General features: G+C 36.6%; 4 protein-coding genes and 1 long non-coding RNA gene across 5 annotated transcripts; 1 reads left to right on the forward strand and 4 right to left on the reverse strand.

Moving 5' to 3' along the window:
• Positions 1-1278: 1278 nt before the first annotated feature.
• Positions 1279-6939, reverse strand: LOC110749185 (AGC (cAMP-dependent, cGMP-dependent and protein kinase C) kinase family protein). The gene is made up of 13 exons (XM_021949226.2): positions 6531-6939; positions 5416-5590; positions 5069-5152; positions 4722-4963; positions 4348-4591; positions 3760-3839; positions 3488-3572; positions 2992-3117; positions 2792-2905; positions 2649-2696; positions 2160-2244; positions 1914-1964; positions 1279-1820 (listed from the first exon to the last, which is right to left on the reverse strand). The coding sequence occupies exons 1-13, from the start codon at positions 6704-6706 to the stop codon at positions 1729-1731; spliced, it is 1602 nt and encodes a 533-aa protein (XP_021804918.1). The 5' UTR covers positions 6707-6939; the 3' UTR covers positions 1279-1728.
• Positions 6940-8298: 1359 nt separating this feature from the next.
• LOC110749187 (uncharacterized) lies at positions 8299-9749 on the reverse strand. Its single transcript, XR_002525580.2, has 4 exons — positions 9510-9749; positions 9348-9409; positions 9125-9238; positions 8299-8679 (listed from the first exon to the last, which is right to left on the reverse strand). It is a non-coding gene; the product is annotated as an uncharacterized LOC110749187 (long non-coding RNA).
• A 2072-nt stretch (positions 9750-11821) lies between these two features.
• Positions 11822-13643, reverse strand: LOC110749186 (protein ALP1-like). Its single transcript, XM_021949227.2, has one exon. It carries the CDS (start codon positions 13533-13535, stop codon positions 12015-12017), a length of 1521 nt encoding a protein of 506 aa, XP_021804919.2. The 5' UTR covers positions 13536-13643; the 3' UTR covers positions 11822-12014.
• A 4719-nt stretch (positions 13644-18362) lies between these two features.
• LOC110749124 (Lactoylglutathione lyase / glyoxalase I family protein) lies at positions 18363-19984 on the forward strand. The gene is made up of 5 exons (XM_021949142.2): positions 18363-18598; positions 18678-18846; positions 19174-19257; positions 19345-19548; positions 19662-19984. Exons 1-5 carry the CDS (start codon positions 18488-18490, stop codon positions 19754-19756), a joined length of 663 nt encoding a protein of 220 aa, XP_021804834.1. The 5' UTR covers positions 18363-18487; the 3' UTR covers positions 19757-19984.
• Positions 19985-20361: 377 nt separating this feature from the next.
• Positions 20362-24266, reverse strand: LOC110749251 (U-box domain-containing protein kinase family protein). Its single transcript, XM_021949321.2, has 9 exons — positions 24035-24266; positions 23585-23706; positions 23355-23470; positions 22980-23101; positions 22615-22910; positions 22387-22476; positions 21762-22190; positions 20841-21590; positions 20362-20755 (listed from the first exon to the last, which is right to left on the reverse strand). Exons 1-9 carry the CDS (start codon positions 24180-24182, stop codon positions 20561-20563), a joined length of 2268 nt encoding a protein of 755 aa, XP_021805013.1. The 5' UTR covers positions 24183-24266; the 3' UTR covers positions 20362-20560.
• Positions 24267-24710: the final 444 nt, after the last annotated feature.

Below are 24710 nucleotides of genomic sequence, written 5' to 3' on the forward strand. Positions count from 1 at the left end.
TTACAATGGGAGAGAGGAAATGGTGGGCAGAAAGTATGATTAATTCCTATATTAACATTAAAATCTCAATCTATTATTGAACTTGTATAATTTGAAATTATGATTGGGAAATGAAGTCTTCTTATCTTATAAAGTTAGATGATTTTAACACTTTGTGATATGGAAATGTTATTGTGTGCGGATGTAATATCACGTGAGATGCCAACATGATGTTATGAAACTACTGCAAGTTTAACACATACAATTATTACCGGTTTTCAATGTACAGTTTAGTGTTCAAGTATTAGCACATGTATAATAACTTTAAGTAATTGCATATACATGTCATGTGGTATTACCGTTGCACTTAATCATTTATAGTAACAATCGTCCTACATTTGTTACATACATAAATCAGACAAACTATCATTGTACATTTCTCAAGTCCGGAACCTCTCGTAGGCTAATCAGATACTAACCACACACAAATTTAAAATGAAGGTTTGAATTTCTCCAAAAAGAAAAAGAAAATAAAAACTGAGGATTTGAAATGGAAAGCACAAAAAAGGTAAATAGAAAATCCACACGTCAATAATAATTATAGTAATATCATAAAATGCTCACCTAAAGTGGCCTATTTTAAAATTTTTAACCATGCCAAATATTTGAACACTGTTTTCCATAAATTTATGTAAACAAACAAAGGCCAGTTTTCAACTTCGAAATCACTAAACTTGAAAACATGTGTTACAGAAGAAGTCCCCGTCACTAAAGTCTGTCTCCCAATCCAACAACCAATACAACGTGAGAAAGAATAAACAAACAACTGCGTTGATGTGTTTTGAATGTCACTGTTCTCGCGCTATCCATAATATCCCATGTCATGCGTTTGCATTGCATGTGTTTTTGAATTATGGCCATGTTTCGGATTCTATGGTTAGGCTTTTAAAGGACATGCAAAAGTTTGTGACCACAAGTCTTCATAAGCTTTAATTCGGTAAAAGACCGTCACTTTGATTTGTAAATGGTATCAAGATTTGTCTTAGCGCCGAGGGGGTGGTTGTCAGCAGTTAATGCGTTGTGGTACCTATTTGCATCAACAGCTGACAGCCAACCACGCGTGCGGGAACATTACTGTACATAGCATTGCTCATGGTATCAAATATTGAGATATATGTCTCTTAAAGACATGGACAAGCCAAACTGCGCTAAGCTGCAATCAAGATGTTCATGGAATGACAGACAGTTGTTGAAAAAGATGTTTGACTATAATTTTCAAAACCCAGAACATCCTCAAACTTTAGGAATCAAAACTTAATTTCCTGTTTTACTAACCAAAGCCACACAGGGCCATCCATACAATTCCAACTATCAGGGTGGTCAATGTTTACAAACAGCACCATAATTTCCTAGACAATCAAGAAAGGACGAAAGACTGGAAACTGCCACAAGCGAAGGCATATTGTGCTTGCCAACCTGGGTAGCCAGGACCATGACAAAATTCTCACACCTACTTGGATACAAAAGCTTTCAAGATCTCTACTACTACTCCTACAAAACGAACCGATCCACGGGTCATCTTGAAGTGTCTTCAATATTACTCTGTACACTTAGAAGAAGTTCAGCAAGATGTAGCAGTCAACTGTGTTGATCATGGTGACTGGGGCAAAACCTGACCGAAAAACAAGCAGGCATACCCAACATGTTCATACAAGGGCCTTGTCCGCCTGTTACACTGGATGCTATGAGTCACTCTGACATGACATCCTCTGATGCAGCAAGCACCTGAGCTTCCATGTCGCTGTATGAATGCCTAGTGGAGTAGTCCACTACTGAATCACCTGGACAGGAACATCATCGATTAGCATAGGGCAACTCAATATTAAACATGAAAATGACAGTTGATGAGGCAAGTTCAGTTCAAGATGTATTACTTTGAGCAGAGTCAATAGATGATCGGTTCAATGATGCACTCCTGTTTAGATCTGTAATCATTGAATGAATTAATAATTAAAAAGAGATTTTTTTTTGGCAACAGTAATGAACATAATCAAGGAAATTTAGCAGATTGCAAACAGTGCTGCTCATTACATAATAACTTTGTAGCGCGTTGCATCAAGAAAAACAAAAGGAAAAAGAGAAAAGTCAAGAATGTACTTCGGTAGAATGACATCCCATACCAGAAGATTGATGTAACCCTTTGACAGCCTCAAAATTCTTGTATGTATAGCCAACAAAACTGAGATCTTTAGGAGTCAACAACATCTGCAAAGAAAGTTAGAGGACTAGTATAAAGTACAAACCCAAAATATCTAAAGAAAAAGAATCGCATAATGGAATCAGAAAAAAATTATCAATAGTATTTAAGAAGACCAAGTTCCATTAACATCAATGACCTTGGACCCCACTAATGTATAGGAATCCATCTATAGTGAGTTCAAACCTGCCTTCCAATTTTTTACCAAATTTTACCTTCGAATAGGCCATTGAATTATGAATATGCCTTCTACAGTATGAAATAGTATGTGTATGACATAAATCTTGATTTACTAAACCAATATCTCAAATGTACCCTTTTAAGATTTTAAGTGGGAATAGCCATCACCAGATCATAAATTAACATTATGCCACTTTAAGTGTTTGTACTCTTTCGGCTATGAAAAGCATACCTTTCTCATTGGTCCAGATCCTGTTCTTCCTGTTGCTGGTGGATCCACCTAGAGCACAGTTGAATTTAAGACACAAAGGTACAACAAACTAATACTCCACTACCAATAAATAAAGGAAGACAGGAGTGTGCTTAACACCTCACCTCATCATACTTCATAAAATTTTGAGTATCGAGTTCCCCATTGACCTCTGGTTTAAATGCTGCCTCCACCTCATAAAGTTTGTCCCAAGCAATATCTTTGAACCAAGGATGAGCCTGAACAAATTTAAAACAAACTTACATGATTAAGAAAATGCGTAACAGTATGAGGGTAAAAGTCAACTGAAAGAGAGTTAAAATACCTTAATTTGGTCTGCTCTACCAAGCCTATTTTCAACATCACAAAGGAACCTACCGATCAGATCCTTTGCTTCAGGTGTCAACCTTGCCTCCACTGGAAATTTTAAGTGATTTTTCCAATGTACAATCTAGCATAGATTGTTCTACATGTCAGGTTATACACTAGTGTTCTCGGTTAATAATAAAACTTTAGTAAGACTAACATCACAATTGCCTAAAGAATTCAAATCAAAGCTTCTTCAGCAGCCATGACACATAAGAATTGTACAATTTTGCAAATGTTAGTGCTTCAAAAATAATTTATACATAGAACTTTCTAGAAAGAAAAAAAAACGTGTGAGACAAAAGCAACCTGAAGAATTATGTTGAAATTAATCTCACTACAATCTAATGATTGTGGGAACCCAACAACATAGAAAAAGATGAATCAAAAGCTATGAGATATCACATACTTCAATTAGAAAATATAACCAAAACATATACTCGTTGCAAATCAACCTTTCTGCATGTTGTCACTGGATCATCAGAGTAAAATGGGGGATAACCAACAAGCATCTCATACATTATTGCACCAAGTGACCACCTACAACCAGGAAGGAATTCGGTAAGATAATAGAATTCACAATGAAGTTTAGCATACCATATTTTAGCTACTATAGCAATCCAATAACACTGCAAAGATCTTCACTGAAAAACACAATTACAATACCAATGGTTTTTTAAAAGAAAAGCCAATGTCGAACAGATAAGCATTAATTGTATGGACTTACCAGTCACACTCCATGCCATATCCTTTCTTCAACAATACTTCTGGAGCGATGTAATCTGGAGTTCCGACTGTTGAGAATGCCTATCATTGGAACAAAGTAATATGACTGTGATCAGAAAAACAAAGGTCTCCAGGACCAATATCCTTGAAATTGCCAAAACACACTACCACAAGAAAATTGACTGATCAAATAATAAAGACAATGTAAATGTCTGCTGTGTTGTGAAAACTACGATTATATACTCTGACGTCCCTCAAACAGAACCATACATTTTTTCTACTGAACCATGCTTTATATATCCTTATTTAAAATGAATTACTGTATTGAAGGTCATTTCAGAAATATACCATTTCTGGTAAGGTTTATATAGCCTCTCTGATCTTGATCTACTTAACTTTTGTAACAGTGTGGACACATAATTACATATACAACTCCGAGTGACATTAAATAATCTATCTTTAAATCCATGCAGTGTTAATTATCATAACACACAAATAACAAACATCTGTTGCTTGCACTTTATTAGTTAAGAATCCAAGAGATGTGAAATGCCACATTAGATGATAAAGGAAAATATCATTTTCATACCAGTTTTCTTCTGTTTATTTGCCAATGTTGAAGTTGCTCAAGCGGGCTTTTCCAGCGCCTCCCATTTTTGGATTCTGGGAAGGATTCATCAATATCCATTGTCTCATGTAGGTTCTCATCATCTAGCACTTCATTTTCATTTATGGATGACAAATTTGAGCAGTCAAGAGGCTTGCAAAGACCAAAATCAGAGAGCTTCATGTGACCATTTTTGTCTAACAGAAGATTGTCTGGTTTTATGTCTCTGAAAATATAGATGCAACAAATGCAAGAGTTACATTATGTTCCTGATGCACAATTATTAATATAATGCTGTTCAAGAGAATCCAGCTTCTGATATGTTGGCAAGCCTGTAAACAACTGGATAAACCAACCTGTGAATGTAGTTATGTTTATGAATAGATTCTATAGCCATAACACTTTGGGCAATGTAAAATCTTGCAACAGTTTCAGTCAAAGTCTCTTCTCTAATAAGCAAAGTCATCATGTCACCACCAGGTAGATACTCCATGATTAGATACAAGTAGTCAGCATCTTGAAAGGAATAGTAGAGTTTCACAATGCAGTGACTAGCAACCTCTGCAAGCAAATTCCTTTCAGCTCTAACATGTTCAACCTACGTTGCAGATAGACAACCAGTGAGTGCATAGATTCACACACGTTTAAAATACCTTTAATAGAAGTTAAAATTTATATAAACTCTAAATCTATCATATAATACCTGCCCCCTACTGAGCATTTCTGACTTCTTCAACTTTTTCATGGCATAAATGTTGCCAGATTTCTTCTCCCGACAGAGTCTAACCTATAAAGTTTTATATAAAGGTTCTTAATCAAGAAAGTATCAAACATAAACCAAAGAATATACAAAAACTACAACAAAGAAAAGGAAACAAATAACCATCATACTTGTGTTAGAAATGATCAGCATACTGTAACAATAAACAACTCACAGGTAGCTGAAATAAGCTTATACTCACTTTCTCTGTATAGAATGTTTAAGAGGGAAAATAATATCTTCTAAACCAAGCACCTATGAAAACCATAAAAAATATGCATATCTCTAACCTCTCCAAAGGCCCCTCTCCCAATTATTGCCAGAAGGTCAAAATCATCAACACAAATCTTGTGCCTTTTAAGGCGCATATATTCAGTCTCTGTGCGCTCCAAATCCTTCAACATATGGATCTGTTCCTGTTCTGGCACATGTTCAGATGCCAATTTCTTTTCCAGCACTGAGCGCCTGGAAACAGTAAAAACATGTGAGGGCACGTATCAAGATCAAAAGCCTTTACGATCTAATCATTGCCAATTTTACTTTAATTACCAGTTGTGAAGGCACATCACAACTATGAGCAACTATTGAACTCTAAAAAAATTGAAGAAAACAAGAAACATATTCAAAATTCAAAAGTGCCTCATATATGTACACGTAATGACTTTCTCACTTTGTTCACAGCTGCACCCCATTCATTACTTCTAAGGTGGTTAAAATATTAACAAACAAATAACCACATACTTTTCCAACTAAGGATTTGCGGATAATATATCTAAGAAGCTTCATAACTCATAACCATCACTAGGCAATTCTTTACTAATTTGAAAAATGTCATTCAGCATTCAAATATTTATTATGGTTGAAATTCCTTAGAAGGTTTATATTTTCTGGACATCAGGGCCAACTTTAGAAAATCTAAACACAGTTCGACTTGGTGATAAACATAAATTAAACAATAATACTTTCAGTTCATGCAAGCATGCGCATTCCGAAAGACCAAAATCCGAAATGAATTTTTAAAAAAGGAAAATCTATCCCACTCCTTAACGAACTATAATGGTCTCTTCTCCTTCAGGTAATGCACTCCCCTTGACCTCATAAAACCAAGAGCACACTGATTTAGAATATCCTTATGAACCCCATTTCCCATACACCAAATAAATTCCAACTCTTTCAAGGAATGCATGTCCAAGCACCCTCATTTCCCTACAAAATTCGAAGCTTTCTTTCCTAAACCAAAAAAACATTAAATACCCAGAAACAAAAAACCAAATTTGATCACGAAAATCACAAATACACCAGCTGGGATTGCAAGGACTGGAAAGCTAGAGATTGAAAACAAAACTGGGCAAGGGGAGAGAGAGATCCTTGGAAATAGTAAAAACAAAAGGAAATGATTTCATACCTTTGTTTACGATCTTGGATGTGCTTCATCTGAGCCTTGTAGTGGCTCTCTATGAACTGCTTGGCTGCAGCCACCCTCTCTAGGGTCAAGCTGGACCCCACCTGTCCGGCCTCCTCCTCCGCCTCTGTAGCCATGGGCCCCACCTCGTTCTTCTCCATCTGCTTATGGTTCTCCATGCTCCCTCTCTCTCTCTCTCTCTCTCTCTCTCTCTCTCTCTCTCTGTCTCTCTGTGGCTTGAGAAATTTGGATGATTGTGACAAGTGACAACGAAGCAAAAACCCCGGGGACGAATGAGAATATATGAGACCTCCAAAAACAGGCTTCTACAACCAATTTTTATATTTTTCTCTCTCCAACGTCTATTTTGTCTACCTGACATGTGGGCGCCTCCCATTGGGCAGCTCCATGGGTTCCGAACAGTTGCACTCTCTTGGGTGGCATTTCTCAGGTGGAGAGAGCATGTTAAATATATATAACTTATTCTTTTTATTCTTTTGCAATTAATCATATTTTTAAAAGGAAAATTCTATAATATAAACATACCATCCATAGAGGCAAATATTACTTCATTAACAAAATTATGAGTTTTAATAATAAATAAGTACCAAAGGAAAGAACATAAATAATTAAAAGCTGGACTTGAAATTTTGAGTGAGAATGATTTTAAAGTCATGTTCTTAATGCAGCAATGGCAAAACATTTCCTTGTGTGAAAGTTTCAAAAAGGGTGTACAAAATGAGGTGTGTGTACAAGTGGTTTCTAGATACAGAAAATCAATCTCACATTTGGAGAGAGAGTTATTATTAGCAGGCATGTTTGGAAGTGAAAACCAATTCTGCATAAATCTTTGCTGTCGCTAGCAAATGACTTGGATGTGCAAAGTTTACAAATGCAATTATTTTGATAGTAATTTTATCTTCAAACGTACAGTCTTATCTGCCTGTTTCAATTACTCTTGACATAATCATAGTCATCAATAATAATGAGACTTGACCAGAATAAGAATGTGCTATAAAATTGACAGAAAATAGTTTAAAACCAAACCCTTGCAGGTGCAATGAATTTTCTTGATGAGAGTCGTTCTAAAAGGGCAAAACATTTCGGTTCATGAATAAGGGAAATGTTGAATCGATTAGAAAGAATGAAGAGGTAGAAGTTGTCCTAAATGAATGTTTCTAGACTAACTAGGGAGCTACCTTGATGTTACGATATCTATATTAAACACGCATTCACAGAATACCATATAAACCATATCTTAAATGCTATCAGAATGCTCAAGGCAAGAGGATTTAGAGGTTCTGCTTTCTCACTGAAAGGCTTCTCTTACTGAAAAACCATCAAGCAAAACAGAATGCTCAATGTGGCAACAGTCACTTGACCTTTCTCTTCGACTACTTCATTTTGTAATAATCAGTTTGCTTCTCGATTATTACAATGTTGGATTGCTTTGGTGGAATTAGGATTATTGTGGCTTATACTTGATTTACCCAATTGTCAGTAGTAGTTTAGGAGAATTAAACAAACGTCTAACCTGGAAACATAAAGAAAAACACTTTATCAACTGATATGTGGCATGTGTTCTTTTATCGACGGTTTTAGGATTTTAGCAGCGGTTTTGTCTCATTTAGTGACGAAACTAACGTCCCAAATTTGCAAAATTCCTTTAGAAACGGATAAAACTGTCGCTAACCGTGGGAAATACAACGTTTACTAGCGAAGATAAAAACCGCCGCTAAAAGTTGGCAGACTTTGAAAAGCTTCTAGCACTCCCAAAACAAAGAAATTTTGGCCAACAAAGTTCGGAAAACAAGAAAACATAAACCTCCCTTTATTCTTTTATGTTTACATGAAAAATATTACTAAATACCGACCAAATTATTACTTGATACATGAAAAATGCCCCAATCTGTCCAACAAACTGGACATGATGGGAAAAAATTCAGTAAGTTCCTCTTGCTCTCCTTTGTAAAGACTTCTACTGACATGGATGGTAGCAACTTCTTGCATGTTATCATTGCTTAATCCTTCATTGAAAATTTGAAATGGTCCCTCAGAAATTCCAAAGCCAGCTGAGGTGGAATATACCATGTAATCCTAGGGATGCTACCTCTGAGCATCATGCGCTGTGCACCTTCCGCCATCCATTATGCTTCACATTGGATTCACTAAACATTAGATAGAAACCAAAAATTCCTTTCCCATTGACAAGTTTTATACAGAAATCTGAGGTCAATACCAGATATTCCAATTTCTAAGTTGAAAGGAAAATTTTGCTCTATAAAATTTCCCTTCCGTAACTTGACACTCATGTTAAAAGCTCAGTTTGGAATAGCAATCAACGCAAAATTTACTGAAGCATAATATATGACTATATGCTACTGATAATGTGTCCCTAAGATTTCAAATACTCTGTTATCCGAGGATAACATATAAGTTATACAAACATGGTAGGAAAGGGTGCACTCAAAGAACAGCTATAGAATTTTAAAAAACCTCAATCATTTTTGGAAACTGATGTTTAGCTTTTAGAAGTTCTCCAGCCAGGTTTAGTTCTGCTAAAAACTGAACTGTTTCCAATAATTTAGGGTCATTACCTTCTAGCTAGGTGTCGGAGTTTGTAGACAGAAACTCTTGTGCAAATGTATTTCTTTTACTCCAAAGCCAGAATATAGTTCCTTCACTAAATTTTGACATGCTAAGAAGAGTGCCTGGAAAAATAACCACGAGAACAAGAAATTAACATAAACAAAAAGAAAGTATACTTACTGAAGAGATAGAAGGGGAGAGAGGGTCAAGCAGGGGCTTAATTATCCAGACCTGTAAATAGCATCCTTGTCAATGGCTTCTATTCTGCAACTGGCAAGGCAATTCTGGGCATTCTAATGACATAAAAACAAAATATACTGAGATTATAATGAGGTCAAGAATCAAGTGTTCAATTCAAGCTCTTGTGCTAGTAGAATGATAAGGGAGGCTTACCTCTTTCAACAAAACGCGGACCAACCCTAACCCTAATTTAGTACCGAAGATGAGTTTGTTGGTGTAAATTTTTGTTGAAAAGACCCACATAGAGATTCTAGAAGCTGCGACCGGAGTCGGCATGGCCGGAGACGACGGTGGAGAAGAACGAGGAGATGAGGTTGGGGGATTACCGAGTCGGCCGAGTTGGAACCGGCGATTAGGAAGGAAGCCCAAACACAGAAAAAGTCATTTAGCCCATTGGGCCATTACAACCAGCTCTAGGCCTTCGGTTGGAATATAAAAATGTTAAAATTCTCAAAAGAAAAATAAACTGATTGTGATTAAAAAGGGTTTTATTTTTTTAAAAATTTACTTTTCAATGGTTAATTTTGTTCCTGATTTTGACGTCCCAGATACACAGTGACACTGACATATATAAAATTGGAAAAGAAAAAAAAAATCATATATGAAATTGGAGTGAATGTGATTGTGATTGTTTGCACAACATTCTAACCGAATTCAAAACCTGATCCTAATATTTTTTTTATTGATGATTTTGTCACACGGACTTTGAAATGCTCAGTTTCATATGCACATCCAAAAAACGGAAGATAAGTTTAATTTGTAGTTTCTGTTAAATATGGCTCTATAACACTTTATGTGGCAAATGAGATGGACAATCACATTAATTAAAATTATATATTTTTTCTTTTTTAATTTTTTGACACTTTTTAATTGATGTGGTTATTCACTTCATCTGCCACATAAGGTAGTATGAGAATGTGATATACAAATGTAGTAAGAGTATTACTCTTAAATTAATTGAGGTAGCATGTACACATCAGCTGTCACATAATGTAAAATGTTATGCGGTCAATTCAATGTGCTCATATTATGATTAACCCATTAGCAAACTATTTGCATGATCTGCTGCGATAACAACATAACTGTGTATGCTTAGAGTAAATAAAATTTTAATGCTTGTTTGTATTAGATGAGAAGCTGCTTTTACGTATGGATGTTTCTTGGTTTAAATGTTCTAATTTAGGTAAGATATTGGGGTGAACTAAATATGATGTGATAAAATAAAATTAATTTGTAGTCCAAAGGGGAAATCCAGCATTCTAGGTGCCTCTATTGTGGCCACAAGGACTTTGAAATGCTCAATTTCATATGCAAAAAGAAGACAAACTTAATATAGACTTGAAGTTTCTAGTTTTAAAAGCTTGTAAGAAGTGGTGCATAATTAGGATTTTGAATTTCATGTTAGATGGAATGAGATTTGCTTATTCTGTATGCTTATAACTTTATATCTTGAGTTTACTTATAGGCTCTTAGATATTGTAAATCAACTTCAAAATGCATATTAGCAAAACCAACTCTATGCATAACAGAAAATTCAATTTATGAGATATTATCCGTTCGAACCTACAACACTTCAATGAGAAAAATTTACATGAAACACCTGCACTACTTCAATGAGAACAATTTATATGAAACGGGTTTATGTAACCCATCTCTTGTTTAAGTTTCAGTTGTAATTTGGCGTGTGTGGTACTCTTTTTCCTCCACTGAAGTTTTATCTCATTGGGTTTTCTTTAGAGAGATTTTAATGAGGCCACTCTTCTCCATGCCGAACCTATTATTCCTGATGATTGATTAATGAATTCCCTTTTGCTCTTAAAAAAAAAACGCACATCTATTTTTCTCTCTCATCACAATATGCATATAGAAAACATGAAAACTACTCAAACAGCTCATAATAACAGGCTTGTCGTCACATCACCACTAAACAACAACTCAAACTCATTGAGTTTGAAATAACTCTCAACTCTCTCCCATATCAATGCCAAGAGAGGGTTGGTTAAAGTCAAATGACCACATGAAACCAGTTAACTTAAGCTCTGAAGCAATACATTCAATGACAAGAGAGGGTTGGTTAAAGTCAAATCGCCACATGAAACCGGTTAACTAAGCTCGGAAGCAATATATTCAAAGTTCAGAGTAAGGTGGGGGCAGAGAGCAAATGATAATTGTTATGCGCCAAACAAAAGGAAACCGCGTTGCAATCAGTTCGACAAAGTTGATAATATTCTGTCCGACTGCAAAAGGGATTGTGATGTTGAAATAATGGGACTTATTATGACGTGGCCATCACAACAATTCTGTCAAACCTGGTATATGGGGTCTTGTGCATAATTCAATAGCCTGATATGGCCAAGAAAGAAGTTTAAACTCCATGGTTGACAATAATGATATCATGATTGAACATCTCAGCCAATTATATACTCAATCAAACTTCAAAGTCAGAGAGAGAGAGAGAGAGAGAGTTTCAGACAGGAGAAATCAAGAATGAACTATATTCATGCTATTACATAGAAGGCTAAATACTCTTTTTATACACAAAGCTATCAAAGCCAAGCTGTATTTCTATACCATTTACTCTACATATGACTACAACAAAGGCAGCGCCAAATGAATGACTAAAAATACAGTACAAAAACTGAAACTCAAAAAAAATCACTATAGAAAAGCACTGCCTGCAAGGCCATGGTGCAACAAATTATGAGCAATGTGATCCCTAGCCTGCACTGAAGTAGCAGACCTCAAACTATTCTCAGGGACAATCTCATCATCAAAGATATCAAAACTTAGCTTAGCATCAAGCTCTTCATTCCTCATGGCACAAATGTTGTGCAAAACACAGCAAGCCCCAAGCACCACTGGCAAGTCCTGGAGTTTGACCTCAGTCCTCTTCTGCAAGCAAGACCACCTCCCTTTCAACTTTGCAAAAGCATCTTTAGCAACCCTCTGAACATCTCCAATTTTCTCATTGAACGCATGTTGGGTCCAAGTAAGGTTCTGGTGGGTGTAAGGAACCAAAACCCAATCTGTTAGAGGAAACCCAGAATTTCCCACAATCCAAACATCCTTCAGAAGGCCCCTGTTGGCTCTCTGGAACAAAGCTGACTTCTCCAATACCTGGTCATCAGGCATAGAACCAGGCCAGCCAATACAAACATCGGTAAAAACACCTCTTGGATCAACAACCCCTTGCACTGTAATGGAGTAAGAGGTCTTCTGGTTGCGCTCTGTGTGCCTCTTGTTAAAATAAGCTGCAACATTCACCTTTGGAGCTATAATTGGAACATGGGTTGTGTACATCGACCCACCAACATTTGGTATCCCAGAGCTGGCTTCAAACTCATCCTTGATAGCTTTCATTCTGTTCTCGTCAGGCCACTGAAGAAACTTGGGCATTAGAACAGTCTTAATAGCAGAGCAAACCTCAAGAACCAGCTTGTGACAGGTGGAGATGCCCAACCCGAAACGTTTCGAAACCAGCCGGAGCGGCTCGCCAGTAGCCAACCGCCATATGCAGACCGCCACCCGCTGCCGAACAGGAATCGCGTCGCGCAGCATTGTGTTCTTCTTCGTCACGGCTGAATCAAGCTCCTCGCAGATCATGTCAAATGTGGCCTTGCTCATCCGAAACGCCTCCCGGAACTCGTCGTCCGAAACGTTTGGATTGTTGTACTTATCCCACCAATCTTTGTTCCTGTCCTTGACCCATAGCCTCCGGTGAGGACCCGCAGCCGGAACAGCCGACCCCGACTCCGAACCCGCACCCGAATTCGCAGTCTCGGCAGCCGCCGCAGCCGCCGCAAATGCCGATTGGTGAGTCCGTTTCGCGCGAGACTGGTCCAATTCGTCAGATTGAGCATGGTTCTGTTGAAGATCAGACAAGTACTCATTCATAGCTTGAGTCTTCTGCCTGTGATTGGCTTCAAGGATCGATTTTTCCTGCTGGGTTTGAACAAAGAACTCTTCTTGCTCCTGCTTCTCTTCCTCATCCAGCAAAATCAGCGTGGTGAGTATGTCGCTCATTGCGCCATTGTTGTTGTTGTTGCTGTCGTCCTCCTTTCTTCTCCGCTTCTTCAAGCCACCCTCTCCATTTATTTCGAAATCGTCCATGTCGGGGAACAGAGTGTAGAAATGGGAGTAATCTTCTTGACTAAGAAATGGGAACGATGTGATTTCCATGAAAGGCTTTGGATTGGTGTGAAAGTGTTTGAAGAAATGTCTGTGTGAACTTGAATTCCGAGTTTGGATATGAACTGGAGATGATGATGATGATGATGGAGAAGTTGGTTGGGCTCTGGTCATATTTATATATTTGTGGGGGGGGAGGAGGGGGGTTTAGGAAGCGTGTGCGCAGGTGTGAACGCGGGGGGCTTTTGACGGAGACTTGACTTTTTTTGGATTGGTTTGGAGAGTTGAGAACATTTACGCGGTGAGATCTTGTTGATGGTTTTTGGTAGAAACGTTGGGAATAATAAGGGAGGGGGGAGGGAGGAGGGGAGAAGCTTCGTTTTTAGGGACTGAGGGAATGAAGAAGGAAAGAGCAAAAAAAAACAAAAAAGTGGAGAATAAGTGAAATAGTGACTTTGCTTGTATTCAATTCCTAAACAACTTTTGTTAGTAAATATATATCAAAAAGGCCCCCCCTAAGATTCATTATTTTCTGTTTTAGATACGCTTAAATTGCCGTTTCTAAGAAAGCACCATGTTTCACTTCTTCACCGGTAAAACCGTTAGATCTTAGAAACCTTCAAAGTAAACTCTCAATACATGTAATCATTTACAGGTTATGAGGTATCAAGTAAATGTAAATATTTTGCACCAAAAACTATTTGAAACTAAATCGTTTGAATTCGCGCCATAAAAAATTTAAACCAAACCGTTGGAGTATTTTTCATATAAATTATTGATGTATTTATAGAATTTCATAGATGGTTTTTTTTTTAAACATGTAACCGTCATATTTTTTTAATAAAAGCTAGCCACAAATGACCATTACAATAACGGAGCAATCTAACATCGACAATCTGGTGCGGCTCCACTAACAATCATGCAGGATCGAAGAAACTCCAGCATAAGCATTCCAACTAAGATTGCAACCTCATAATAATAAAAAAAAAGATAAAACTTGAAACAACCAAACCATAACAATACAATAAAGCTCTCACAAAGGAGTGATTAAAAGCTTTCACAAAGGAGAGGTGAAAAACTCTCACAAAAGGAACCACACAGAGCACCCAACAAGTCTCTGTAACTCATTCCAAACATAAAAAAAATCGCAAAATGGATGCTGGTAGAGATCTGATGCCGAAACGCATGTGGAGATCCGACGCTGAGACATAGCCGCATGTGATGGTTGAATGAAAATCATAACTAAATGAAGACAAAATAGGGGAAACCTTCTGTCTCTAAAAGTGGGGGAAGAAGAGAATGGAGGAAAAGAATAGGGGAGAGGGGAGGACGAACAGTGACTTCCTCCCCTCTCAAAGTGAAAACAGTTGTAGGAGTGTTTCTTGGGTGGGAAATTACAATTAAAAAAATCAAATAATTATTTTCTATTCCAATAAGTATGTAGACAATTAGGAGGCGCCGAATATCTCAATCTCTTCAAGGTTATTCAAGCCAACTGCAGTTTGGCCGAGCCCACAAACCGTTACATTAGTGATGTATTGACTTGTCCTGTCCATGATATAACCTAACTGAAATGTTGTATGACTAACACTTGTTTGCACAAAAGAAACGCATTTATTTGGCAAGTAAAAAATATAATAGAATTCGAGAGAAGTAGAAAAATGAATATGATGATTGTAGAAGGGATGAGAGATGCGGGATGATAGAAATGATAGAGAGTGATGCTATTTATAAGCTCCAAGGATCACCCCCAGTGGCAGAGCCACTCCTAGGCTTGGAGTGGCAGAGCCACTACTAGGCTTGGAGTGGCTTTGGGCCCCCAGATTTTTATCTCTCCTCTATTATATTATATATAACATATAAAATTTGTAATAAACAACTTATAATTGAGGTTAAAATTTCCTCTAAAACAAATTAGACATGACTCAATTAGAAATATTTAGCTCTAAACATGTAATTATTGAATACTTAGGTGTTTTATATACTTGTATTTTCTACTTCGGCCCCCTCAACTTTACAATTCTAGCTCCGCCCATGATCACCCCTAAGTTATTAGCATAGAAAATCCAAAATCCAAAATCTTCTAAATTAAGAAAGATACTACAAAATTTACAAGGAAATAAAAAATATAGATGATCCAAATTAATTCTAACTAAAAATAATAATGATTTTATTGATATTAACATCCACCAAAACAGTGGGACTTACACACCTAACTCTCCCGAGCATAGCTGTTCTCTAAAAACGGCGTCCCGATTAAAAATCAGCGGGCAGAAAGTGCAACTATCGTAATTGTAGATAAATATATGCTGCTTTTTTGACCTTTTTTGTTTTTGTTTTCATGTGCAATAAGAGTTATCATTTAATGCTACTCTTATCACATTTGTATACTACATTTTCATACCACCTTATGTGGCAGATGAGGTGAACATTCACATCAATTAAAATTAATATAACATTTTCTTTTCTTTTATGATTTATTGATATTTTTTAATTGATGTGATTGTCCACTTCATCTGCCACATAAGGTGGTATGAGAATGTGGCATACAAATATAATAAGAGTGGCATTACTCTTTTTAATAATGTGTTTTATTATTGTGCAGTGTGAACAATCTAAAATAAGATCTCAAATAAATACTAAAATGGATTTTCGATACTTTTTAATGAAACTCTACCACTCATCTCACTTTTCTTTTTATTTAAGATGATCCCATTAGTACAAGTGATAGTCTAAACTAGAGGGGAGATGGTTTCTCTATCACACAAAACTGATGTCATAGGGGTTCGAATCTAAGAAATCTGCAAGTTAATGCCATTTTCATTGGACTAGATCCTTTTTCCTAAGATGATCCCATTAGATTTTGGTAAATTTACAATTACTAAAATACCCGCACACAAAAATAACAGTTACTGTGTTCTAAGTTTCTAACCATGTAAATTTATTTGCTCGTGTAGCACATGTTTATCTTTCGTAGCATTTATAGTAATATTGACTTCATTTGTTTTAAAATGGTCCATAGCTACCCATTGACCCGCAAATTAGTGGTCAACGTTTTCATTTTGAAATTTATTGATTGATAGTTACTAATTATATATGTACAAGTTTGAGGACCAGCGCTGTGAATCACACTTGCAATAGAAACTGTTTGACATTCTACATATCGACATAAACATCGCAATCAAAATCCAAATTTAAAACAAATATCCAAATAATTTAATTGCTCATATTTGTTTAGTGTGAATTCATCCATAATAATAACCCAACTATCCACTATATATACAAAGAGCTTCCATTGAGGAATCCCTCAAATAAGCTTATTTGTAAGACCCACTCCATCTTGTATTTCACTAACTCGAACCGTCTATTTTGTATATATTCATTCAAAGATCATCTCTATAAAAAAAAAAATCACTTGAATCCAATATCATTTGACCACACAATTAAATTATTGAAATTTAAATACATTCTTGAAGTACCGTGTTCATTGATTTTGTTGATTACAATTAGATATCTTAATAATTTTCAATTTGTCTTTTTTTTTTTGTTGGCAAGGATGACCTCTTTGGTGGTCATTTTTTGAGCCTCATATTGTTTTATTAACTTGACTTGCATGTCAACTCATTTATACACATATTAGTCTTCAAATTTGATCAAGTGGTTGAAAAAAGCCAACTCTTGTTGTTATTATTTATTATTATTATTAATATTTTCAATAGACAATAGTCAAAGCAATGTTATTCAAAATTAATCAATAGAAGCATGAACATTATGTTGGAGAAGGGGAGCATTATTGTATGTGTTAGTGTGTGTGCGTGTTTTGTGTTTATGCGACACTCATGATTTATAAATGATTATATATATTAGAGTTAAATTGTAAATGACGAAGGAGTGTGACATGAAAGTTTTCTTCATTAATGTCAAAAAAAAGAAAATTATTGTTTTTTTTGTCTTGACCAACAAAAGAAATTATGGTTTTTGTTGCTTACATTGTCGTAGGGGTTAGACCCATATTTTCATATTATATTATACACATACTACCAAGTTCTTAAACTTGCCACTTCAGCATTTTTTTTTAAGTTTGTTTTTTTTCAATGGTTAGCTTTTTTGTAGTTGAACTTTTCATTGTGCTTAAAATAAATCTGTTGTTTGGTAAAAAAAAAAGTAAATAATTACACGTGTACGTATAACATACATATTTTGTAATTGCTTATATCTATACCAATTTTTACAAAACTAGACAACTGGTGAAAGTTCTAGGTCTCAAAATTATCCTTTCATACCTCATATAACTCATACTTAATAAACAAATAGTATATAACATTAAGAAATCATTACATAGTTTTAGCGGGGAAATGTGTGAAAAACACAATTTCATTAGAGTTTTTTTATTATTTAAAAATAAACGATAGATTGCATTTATAAATTAAGCACAAAAACCATTAGCCGTAAATGCCAATATAAGAACATATATAAAGATCCATTTAGAGTTGATACAAATACGAAAGCGCAATAACTATAAAAAGTTATCCGTATAAGGAGGAGTTTACCGACATCAACATTGAAACTCCCATCGTAGCCACACATGGCCAGAGAGATTACGTACGGTAACCAATACCGCGAGCCTAGAAAGATCAGGCATAGAACACCACACCACACGCCTAAGCGACTAAACTACAAATGCAACAAAATCTTCAACTCTCACAAGCAACCTCGTCTGTTATCTATGTGAAAAATAATTTATTTTGGCGGGTAAATGTGTGAGAAATAATTTGACACATCTCCACCAAATCTTTTTGAATATTGCATAATCGCCCAAAACACGAAGCAATGGCTCATGTTTTTTCTGAGGATTTTAAATTTCTTTATCATTATTATATTATATCTGCAAAAAATTGCGAGCCAGGAAGTGTACGGACTGGTCAGAGGCCAACAACCATCGTGAATTTGCGATTCAAGGTTCACAAAGAACACAACAAAGAACAAACAGACAAAAAACCCAGATGAGCAGCTGCTCTTCCATGGCTTCCCTTCTCATCACACCCCCCACTGCTACTCTGCAACTCAAGGGAATTTTATCATTTCCCGCTGTGTCTTGCAGCCTCCAAGCACCGGTATTTGGATTTAATTTTCTTAACAGTATAATTTTGTTTTGCTTTTCTTATTTTGGGTCGGTCCATTTGTTGATTGCAGGAAGATCGCATGAGGGTCAGCACTTTAATTACGAACCCATCATCCAAAATTGACCAGACTGGTCTGAGAAATTCTAGACGTCATGGGCGGTGTTTTGTGACAAAATCTAAGATGACTGTTGAAGGAGATGTGCTTGAGAAACAATCAGTCAGTGTTCAGGACAAAAATGGTGACTCTCTTATTCTTTTATCACTTCATTTGATTACCATGACTTGCTTGCTAAGTCGGGTCATTGGAAATTTCAGCTCAGAGAAAGAAATTTTTTTGGAAATAGACATAATTTTTAATGGTTGTTTGTGGTTCAAGAACTTTTGTTTGTGAGAGATGTTGAAGAGATGCCCCATGTTATGGAATATTAAGAGCAAAAAAGGAACCAAAAGCTTGATTTGTTGCCTGTTGGCCATGTCAGACTAGATTCTCTTTGATAGTACATATACATTCTCTGTTTCTCTCTGGCATGAAATCTTACTTGGTTTATATGCTGATACTGATGCAGATTTTGGAGTTGTTAGTGTCCACCATGTTGGATTGCTGTGCGAAAACCTGGAAAGGTCTCTCAGCTTTTATCAGAATCTTCTTGGTATTGCTCCTTTTATATATTATACATTGTAAAAGTTCATGACTCTATAAAACTTGGGATTAAAAAACAATGCTTTGATGAAAATAGGTCTTGAGATAAATGAGGCTAGGCCTCATGACAAGCTCCCCTATAGAGGTGCTTGGTTATGGGTTGGTTCTGAGATGATTCATCTTATGGAGCTTCCCAATCCTGATCCTTTAACTGGAAGACCTGAACATGGAGGCCGTGATCGTCATACTTGTATTGCAATCCGAGATGTGGCTAAGCTCAAAGCAATCCTTGACAAAGCTGGCAAGTGTTAATTTTCTCGTCTGATGTTGTTATTTCATTTATGATCATATCTCAAACAGATGTTGATTTTCAAGAGGAATCCGGGCAGCTTACATTGCGATTTGCTACTGCAGGTATTCCCTACACGCTTAGCAAGTCTGGGAGGCCAGCTATTTTTACACGAGACCCGGATGCAAATGCTCTGGAATTTACACAAGTTGATAGCTGAAGCTTGAGTGCTGCAACATCCATAGCATAACTTGGGACATTAATGCTTTCATGGTTCCATTAGGTTTAGGAACGAATAGCAATTATAGAGTTTGTACAGATGATTATACATTTAAAACAGAGATTGTTGCTACTGGTGTAATTGCCTCCACTATAACGAGTAATTGTATGACTCCTTAAACTGAGGAATATGATTGGAGTTCAAATTTTATAGAGAATTTCTAAAATAGCTTTTGTGTGTTTTTAGCTAAATAACTAAAAAATGAGAAGCATGATTGTAGAGACTCAAATTTTGTGTCAAATAGGCTAGCCATGTTTTTTTTTATAGATGGAAAATATAACATTTAAATTTTAAAAAGAAAAGTTACCTTGCATGCTTCCAGCCTTCCACTATATTTATTTCCTAACATAACTTTTATTAATTAAAAAAACATAAATAGAGAGGAAAATTTGATGGGTGGCAAATTCGTAATATCCTAATCAAATTGGAATATTTCATTCTTCTTCTTTAAAAACCAATTTTTGAAACTTCTAACTTTTTTTTTTTCCAATTCATTCACATGGTTATTTTTTTGGGTTCACATTTCAGTTATTTTTGGTTGCTGATTTTGATGTCTCAGTTAAAATAACATATATGAAATTGGAGTATTTGATTGTTTTTATAGTTGCTTTGATGGTTTTGTACAAGGATTTCGAATGCTCGGTTTCATCTGCACATTTTCAAGAAAGAGAACACAAATTCAATCCAGATTTTGTAGTTTCTGGTTTAAAAAGCTTGCAAGAAGTGGTGCACATGTCTTTCCACTTAGGTACTTGGGTATGTTACATGTGTCCTCCATTCCAGTATGGCTGAACGTAAGGTATGATTTGGAGTTAACGCAGAATGCTCAAGTTTAAGCCTTGTCACTGGGGACACATTGTGCTTCTCAAGCCATGCTTTGATTGCTCTAAACTCATACGTAAAACCATCTGCAGCAATGTGTGGATCTTCCATTATTTCCTGCATGGTGGAGAGAAGCAAGATATGAGATGCATGGAAAAATTCAAATAGAAAGTAAACTCTGCAAGCCCAACGAGTGCTTTACCTGAAGGATTGGACAAAAGTAGTGGCTTGGTGCATCGACATGATTTCTGTCAATCTTCAAATTTGAATCTGCAAGACCAACCAGTCTTTTGAGCACTGGAAGAACTTCAGTTTCAAGATCTGGTCTGTCTCTGCATCTAAGTTGTGAACATCTTAGTGCAACTCGAGCCAACTCCTTTGCTTCAGCAAGAGGCCAATCTGTGACAGAGTCATCCAAAATGTCTGCAAATGAGCCATTTGCCATTGCATTTTCTGCAATAAATATAAGCCGGTTTGGATGGCGAGCTGTCAATACTTGGAGGATTATAACCCCAAAAGCATACAAATCTGATTTGGGACGAACTGTGCCAGTTCTCTGATACTCTGGATCCATGTAAAAGAGTGTCCCGGCAAGAATTGATTCTCTGTACTCAGTGATGCTGTCAGGGACGACATTTGAAATGAGTTTAGCCAGCCCAACATCCCCGATTTTGCTCATGTAGTTTATGTCTAGTAAGATATTACCCGGTTTTAGATCTCGATGCACAATAGGCTCCACCTTGGAGCTGTGTAAGAATGCAAGCCCGCAAGCTATTTCAAAAACTATGCGGAACCGAACAGTCCAAGGGAGTGAGGGTCTTCCATTCGGTTGGGAGATATAATCTTCCAAGCTACCATTTTCCAAGTATTCATAGACCAGGCAACCGATCTCCGGACAGGCTCCAAGCAGCAAAACTATGTTCGGATGGTGTAGCTGACTAAGAATTTCGACCTGAAGAAAAATTGGCAGAGAACAAGTCTGATCTCAGGATATTTGGCAGCAATATTTTGTTCATGATTTACAGGAAGACGCTAACGCTAGACTTATACAATTAAATAGGTTCATGAAACAGCCATAACAAATTAACTGACCAGTTCTCAACTATGTGTAAAACATAAATACCTCTTTCAGAAACTCCTCTCTCTTATTGACTGCATCAGGTCGAAGAACCTTAACAGCTACCGGGGTGTGATCAAGACTGCATTTGTAAACTTTTCCATATCCTCCTTCGCCAATCACATTAGCCTCAGAGAAGAAACTTGTTGCTACCTCTATTTCATTCCTACTGTATCTCCTGTACCTTCGGTCACTTGAGAAAAGTGCATCTACTAATTTCTTTTTCTCTGAGGACTCTTTCATGGCATTCAGCTCGGCAATTTGCCTCTCATAAGCCTCTTTAGCAAGCAAAACTTTGGCCTCCTCAATCTCCTTCATGGCTTTCAAATGCTTTTCTTTCTCTTCAGCAGCAATTTTTCTCAAAGTTTCCTCACTTTCAAGGGCAGCATCCACTCTTCTTGCTTCATCAAGGCACACAGAAGAAAGTAATTGCACCTGATAATATAAACAACAATGATGATATGGGAGATCAATCAGTAACGCAAGCAAAAGAAAAATGCTAACTTAGACGTCAAAAATTAAACTTGCCTTTTCAGACTTAGTGAGAACAAAGCCTGTTAGTAATGAAATATTTGTTTCCATTTTCTTGACTTTTACATGTTGGCAGAACACTTCATAATCAACATCTCACCTTGCTCTGGGCATGGACCAGCTCTTCACATGCTCGTTTGTACATGGAAATAGTATTCTGCAATTCCAGACGCAACTGTTCTACCTCCATCTGCATATATGACTCAAACAACAAAAGTTCATAACAAAATTCAAAACTCACCCAAGCATAATCTAAGGATGATAGGTATATCTGCAAAATTCTAAAAGCAGAATTCAGCAGTTGAGAAAAATGTTCAGTGCAATTTACCTGCCCAGTATTTGAAGAAACTGAGGAACTTTGATGATGAAAAGAACTAATTGCCAGCTTATCTCCCAAGTTATGATGATTCGTTTCCTGATCTACACTAGCATTTTCAGAAAAGCCCATACGTGTAAATGCTTCAGAACTTAGGTAACTAAGGTCTGACATTGGAGATGCTCCATAAGCTTCATGAGCTGTGGATTCCACATGGAAAGAACGAACACCGGATATATGTTCACTGATATCACTTGTACCTCTCTTATGGTCTCCTTGAGTAGACATCCAGCAAGCAGAGCTTGTCTCTGATGTGAGAAAATAAACAATTAAGGACATCACATATGCATCAACTAAAAAACGCACTTGTAACATACCAAAAGCAGATGAGGAACCATCTGAATTTTTGATGATTCTGTGTCTGGAAATGACATAAACATCACAAGTGTGAGGAGCACATCTAAGAACAATTTGTGATACCCCTGGTCCCTTCAGTTTCCTAAACAAGTTATCATGGGAAACTTAGCCTTTTTAAATCAATTAGAAAAATGCCACAATCTAATCCAAGACATGAGATATAGAAAATAAAAAACAGCAAGAAAATAAATGACAATTGGATCCATTTATAAAGTAGTAGCTACAAATTCACAGTAACATTGCCGAAAAAAGTAATTTCATCTAAAAAGATTACCCAACAGAAACGTTGTAACAAGTTATAATGGGAGATTAAATGAGTAGTTTTGGCCCCATACCTGGTTATGTAATTTGAAGAGCAAGAACCCAACACCAAACAATTGATCCCCGACTCAGATATGAACCTTAGAAGCCCAGTTGCAGGATCATCATCTTCTAACACCAACGTTTCCACCTACAAAAGTTATAACTTATAATGAGCTATGAACACACATTCTATGCTTTTGAGACTGTAAATTTGAACAGAAGATAGCTAAATTCATACAGAAGACCGAAAAAAAAAACTCACCTTTTTAGTTTTGCATTTGTTCTTAAATGGATCAAAAACTTCCTCAAACTTTTCTTTCATGTCCTTCACATACGTTGCCACCAACTTCGCATCCAGCTCTGTGACAGGGATGTGATCTCCTGCTGCCGAAACCACAACACCAACACCCAAAACATTAGTAAGTAACTCACAAGAGAGGCGCTTATGCTCTGTTTGTCCATGAAGATTAAATGTACATTCCAATGGCTAAGAAATTTCATAAATTTTTTAGTTTGGTATCTTGCTCATTAATGGGTTCTGTCCATTTCTGTTTAGCTTCTCGAAATCACGTGCAGAGAAAGCAGCTTCTGTTCGATTCTCGAGAAAACTAAAAAGAAAAGAGAAGAAAAATCCAAAATCATAATTTTTACTTCCCTACTATTTTATGCACCAACCAAACAAAGCAGGCAGAGAAGGAATATATATATATACATGGAGTTGGAATTGAAGTGATTTTGGGGATGACGTGAACTAAGACGAAGCGATCAGCTTTGGGCATGGGATTCTCCACAGCCCACTTCACAGCGCGCCGGCTTCCTGAGCTCCCGCCGCCCTTAACCGCCACCGCCACTGACGTCATCGTCACCAGACCAGAGCACTGCCAGCAGCCTCAGCTTCTTCATTGCCAATTTCGCCATTAAAAAGAGAAGCCCCGAAGTTTGGAGCGTTGACTAAAAAAGCAGTCGTATCGTATGGTTTGACTTCTATTGGGCTTTCCCTTTAAATATGAGGAATATTGAAATTGGGCCTTAGACAAGATTGGGCTGCACCCATGCAGCAATGAAATAGGTGGATCCACTAAACGCACCATATAATTTGCTCTTTACACCTAACTTCCAAGAAAAGTTCAATTTACTTTTATTATTTTTCTTTTTTATACAAGCGATAGCCAGGTCTGCAGTTAATTCTATTCTCTCATTTTTTAAGTACAAGTGATTGGGGAGTATGGTTTACACAAATATTCTTTGGGTGTCTTGGGTTTCATTTCAAACCTCTTCCAGCATGGGTGGAAGTGAAAGAGCTCAAACAACCGAGTCCATTTAATTCTATTTTTAAGTACATATTTAAGGTGAAAACTAGGATCAAAGAATTTTTTTAAAATTATTTT

This window comes from Prunus avium, chromosome 7, assembly GCF_965620075.1.
Source record: "Prunus avium chromosome 7, drPruAviu1.hap1.1, whole genome shotgun sequence".
Classification (NCBI taxonomy): domain Eukaryota; kingdom Viridiplantae; phylum Streptophyta; class Magnoliopsida; order Rosales; family Rosaceae; genus Prunus; species Prunus avium.

Excerpts from the sequence above, each read along its gene's own strand:
- LOC110749186 (XM_021949227.2), bottom strand. The coding sequence starts at position 13,535 with ATGGAAATCACATCGTTCCCATTTCTTAGTCAAGAAGATTACTCCCAT.
- LOC110749185 (XM_021949226.2), bottom strand. The coding sequence starts at position 6,706 with ATGGAGAACCATAAGCAGATGGAGAAGAACGAGGTGGGGCCCATGGCT. Across the intron at positions 4,592-4,721 it reads AAACATAACTACATTCACAG|AGACATAAAACCAGACAATC; the intron begins GTTGGTTTATCC and ends CTATATTTTCAG. Across the intron at positions 2,906-2,991 it reads GTAGAGCAGACCAAATTAAG|GCTCATCCTTGGTTCAAAGA; the intron begins GTATTTTAACTC and ends AAATTTGTTCAG.
- LOC110749251 (XM_021949321.2), bottom strand. The coding sequence starts at position 24,182 with ATGACGTCAGTGGCGGTGGCGGTTAAGGGCGGCGGGAGCTCAGGAAGC. Across the intron at positions 21,591-21,761 it reads GAGAGGAGTTTCTGAAAGAG|GTCGAAATTCTTAGTCAGCT; the intron begins GTATTTATGTTT and ends ATTTTTCTTCAG. Across the intron at positions 20,756-20,840 it reads ACTTTTGTCCAATCCTTCAG|GAAATAATGGAAGATCCACA; the intron begins GTAAAGCACTCG and ends TCCACCATGCAG.
- LOC110749124 (XM_021949142.2), top strand. The coding sequence starts at position 18,488 with ATGAGCAGCTGCTCTTCCATGGCTTCCCTTCTCATCACACCCCCCACT. Across the intron at positions 18,599-18,677 it reads CTTGCAGCCTCCAAGCACCG|GAAGATCGCATGAGGGTCAG; the intron begins GTATTTGGATTT and ends TGTTGATTGCAG. Across the intron at positions 19,549-19,661 it reads AGCAATCCTTGACAAAGCTG|GTATTCCCTACACGCTTAGC; the intron begins GCAAGTGTTAAT and ends TTGCTACTGCAG.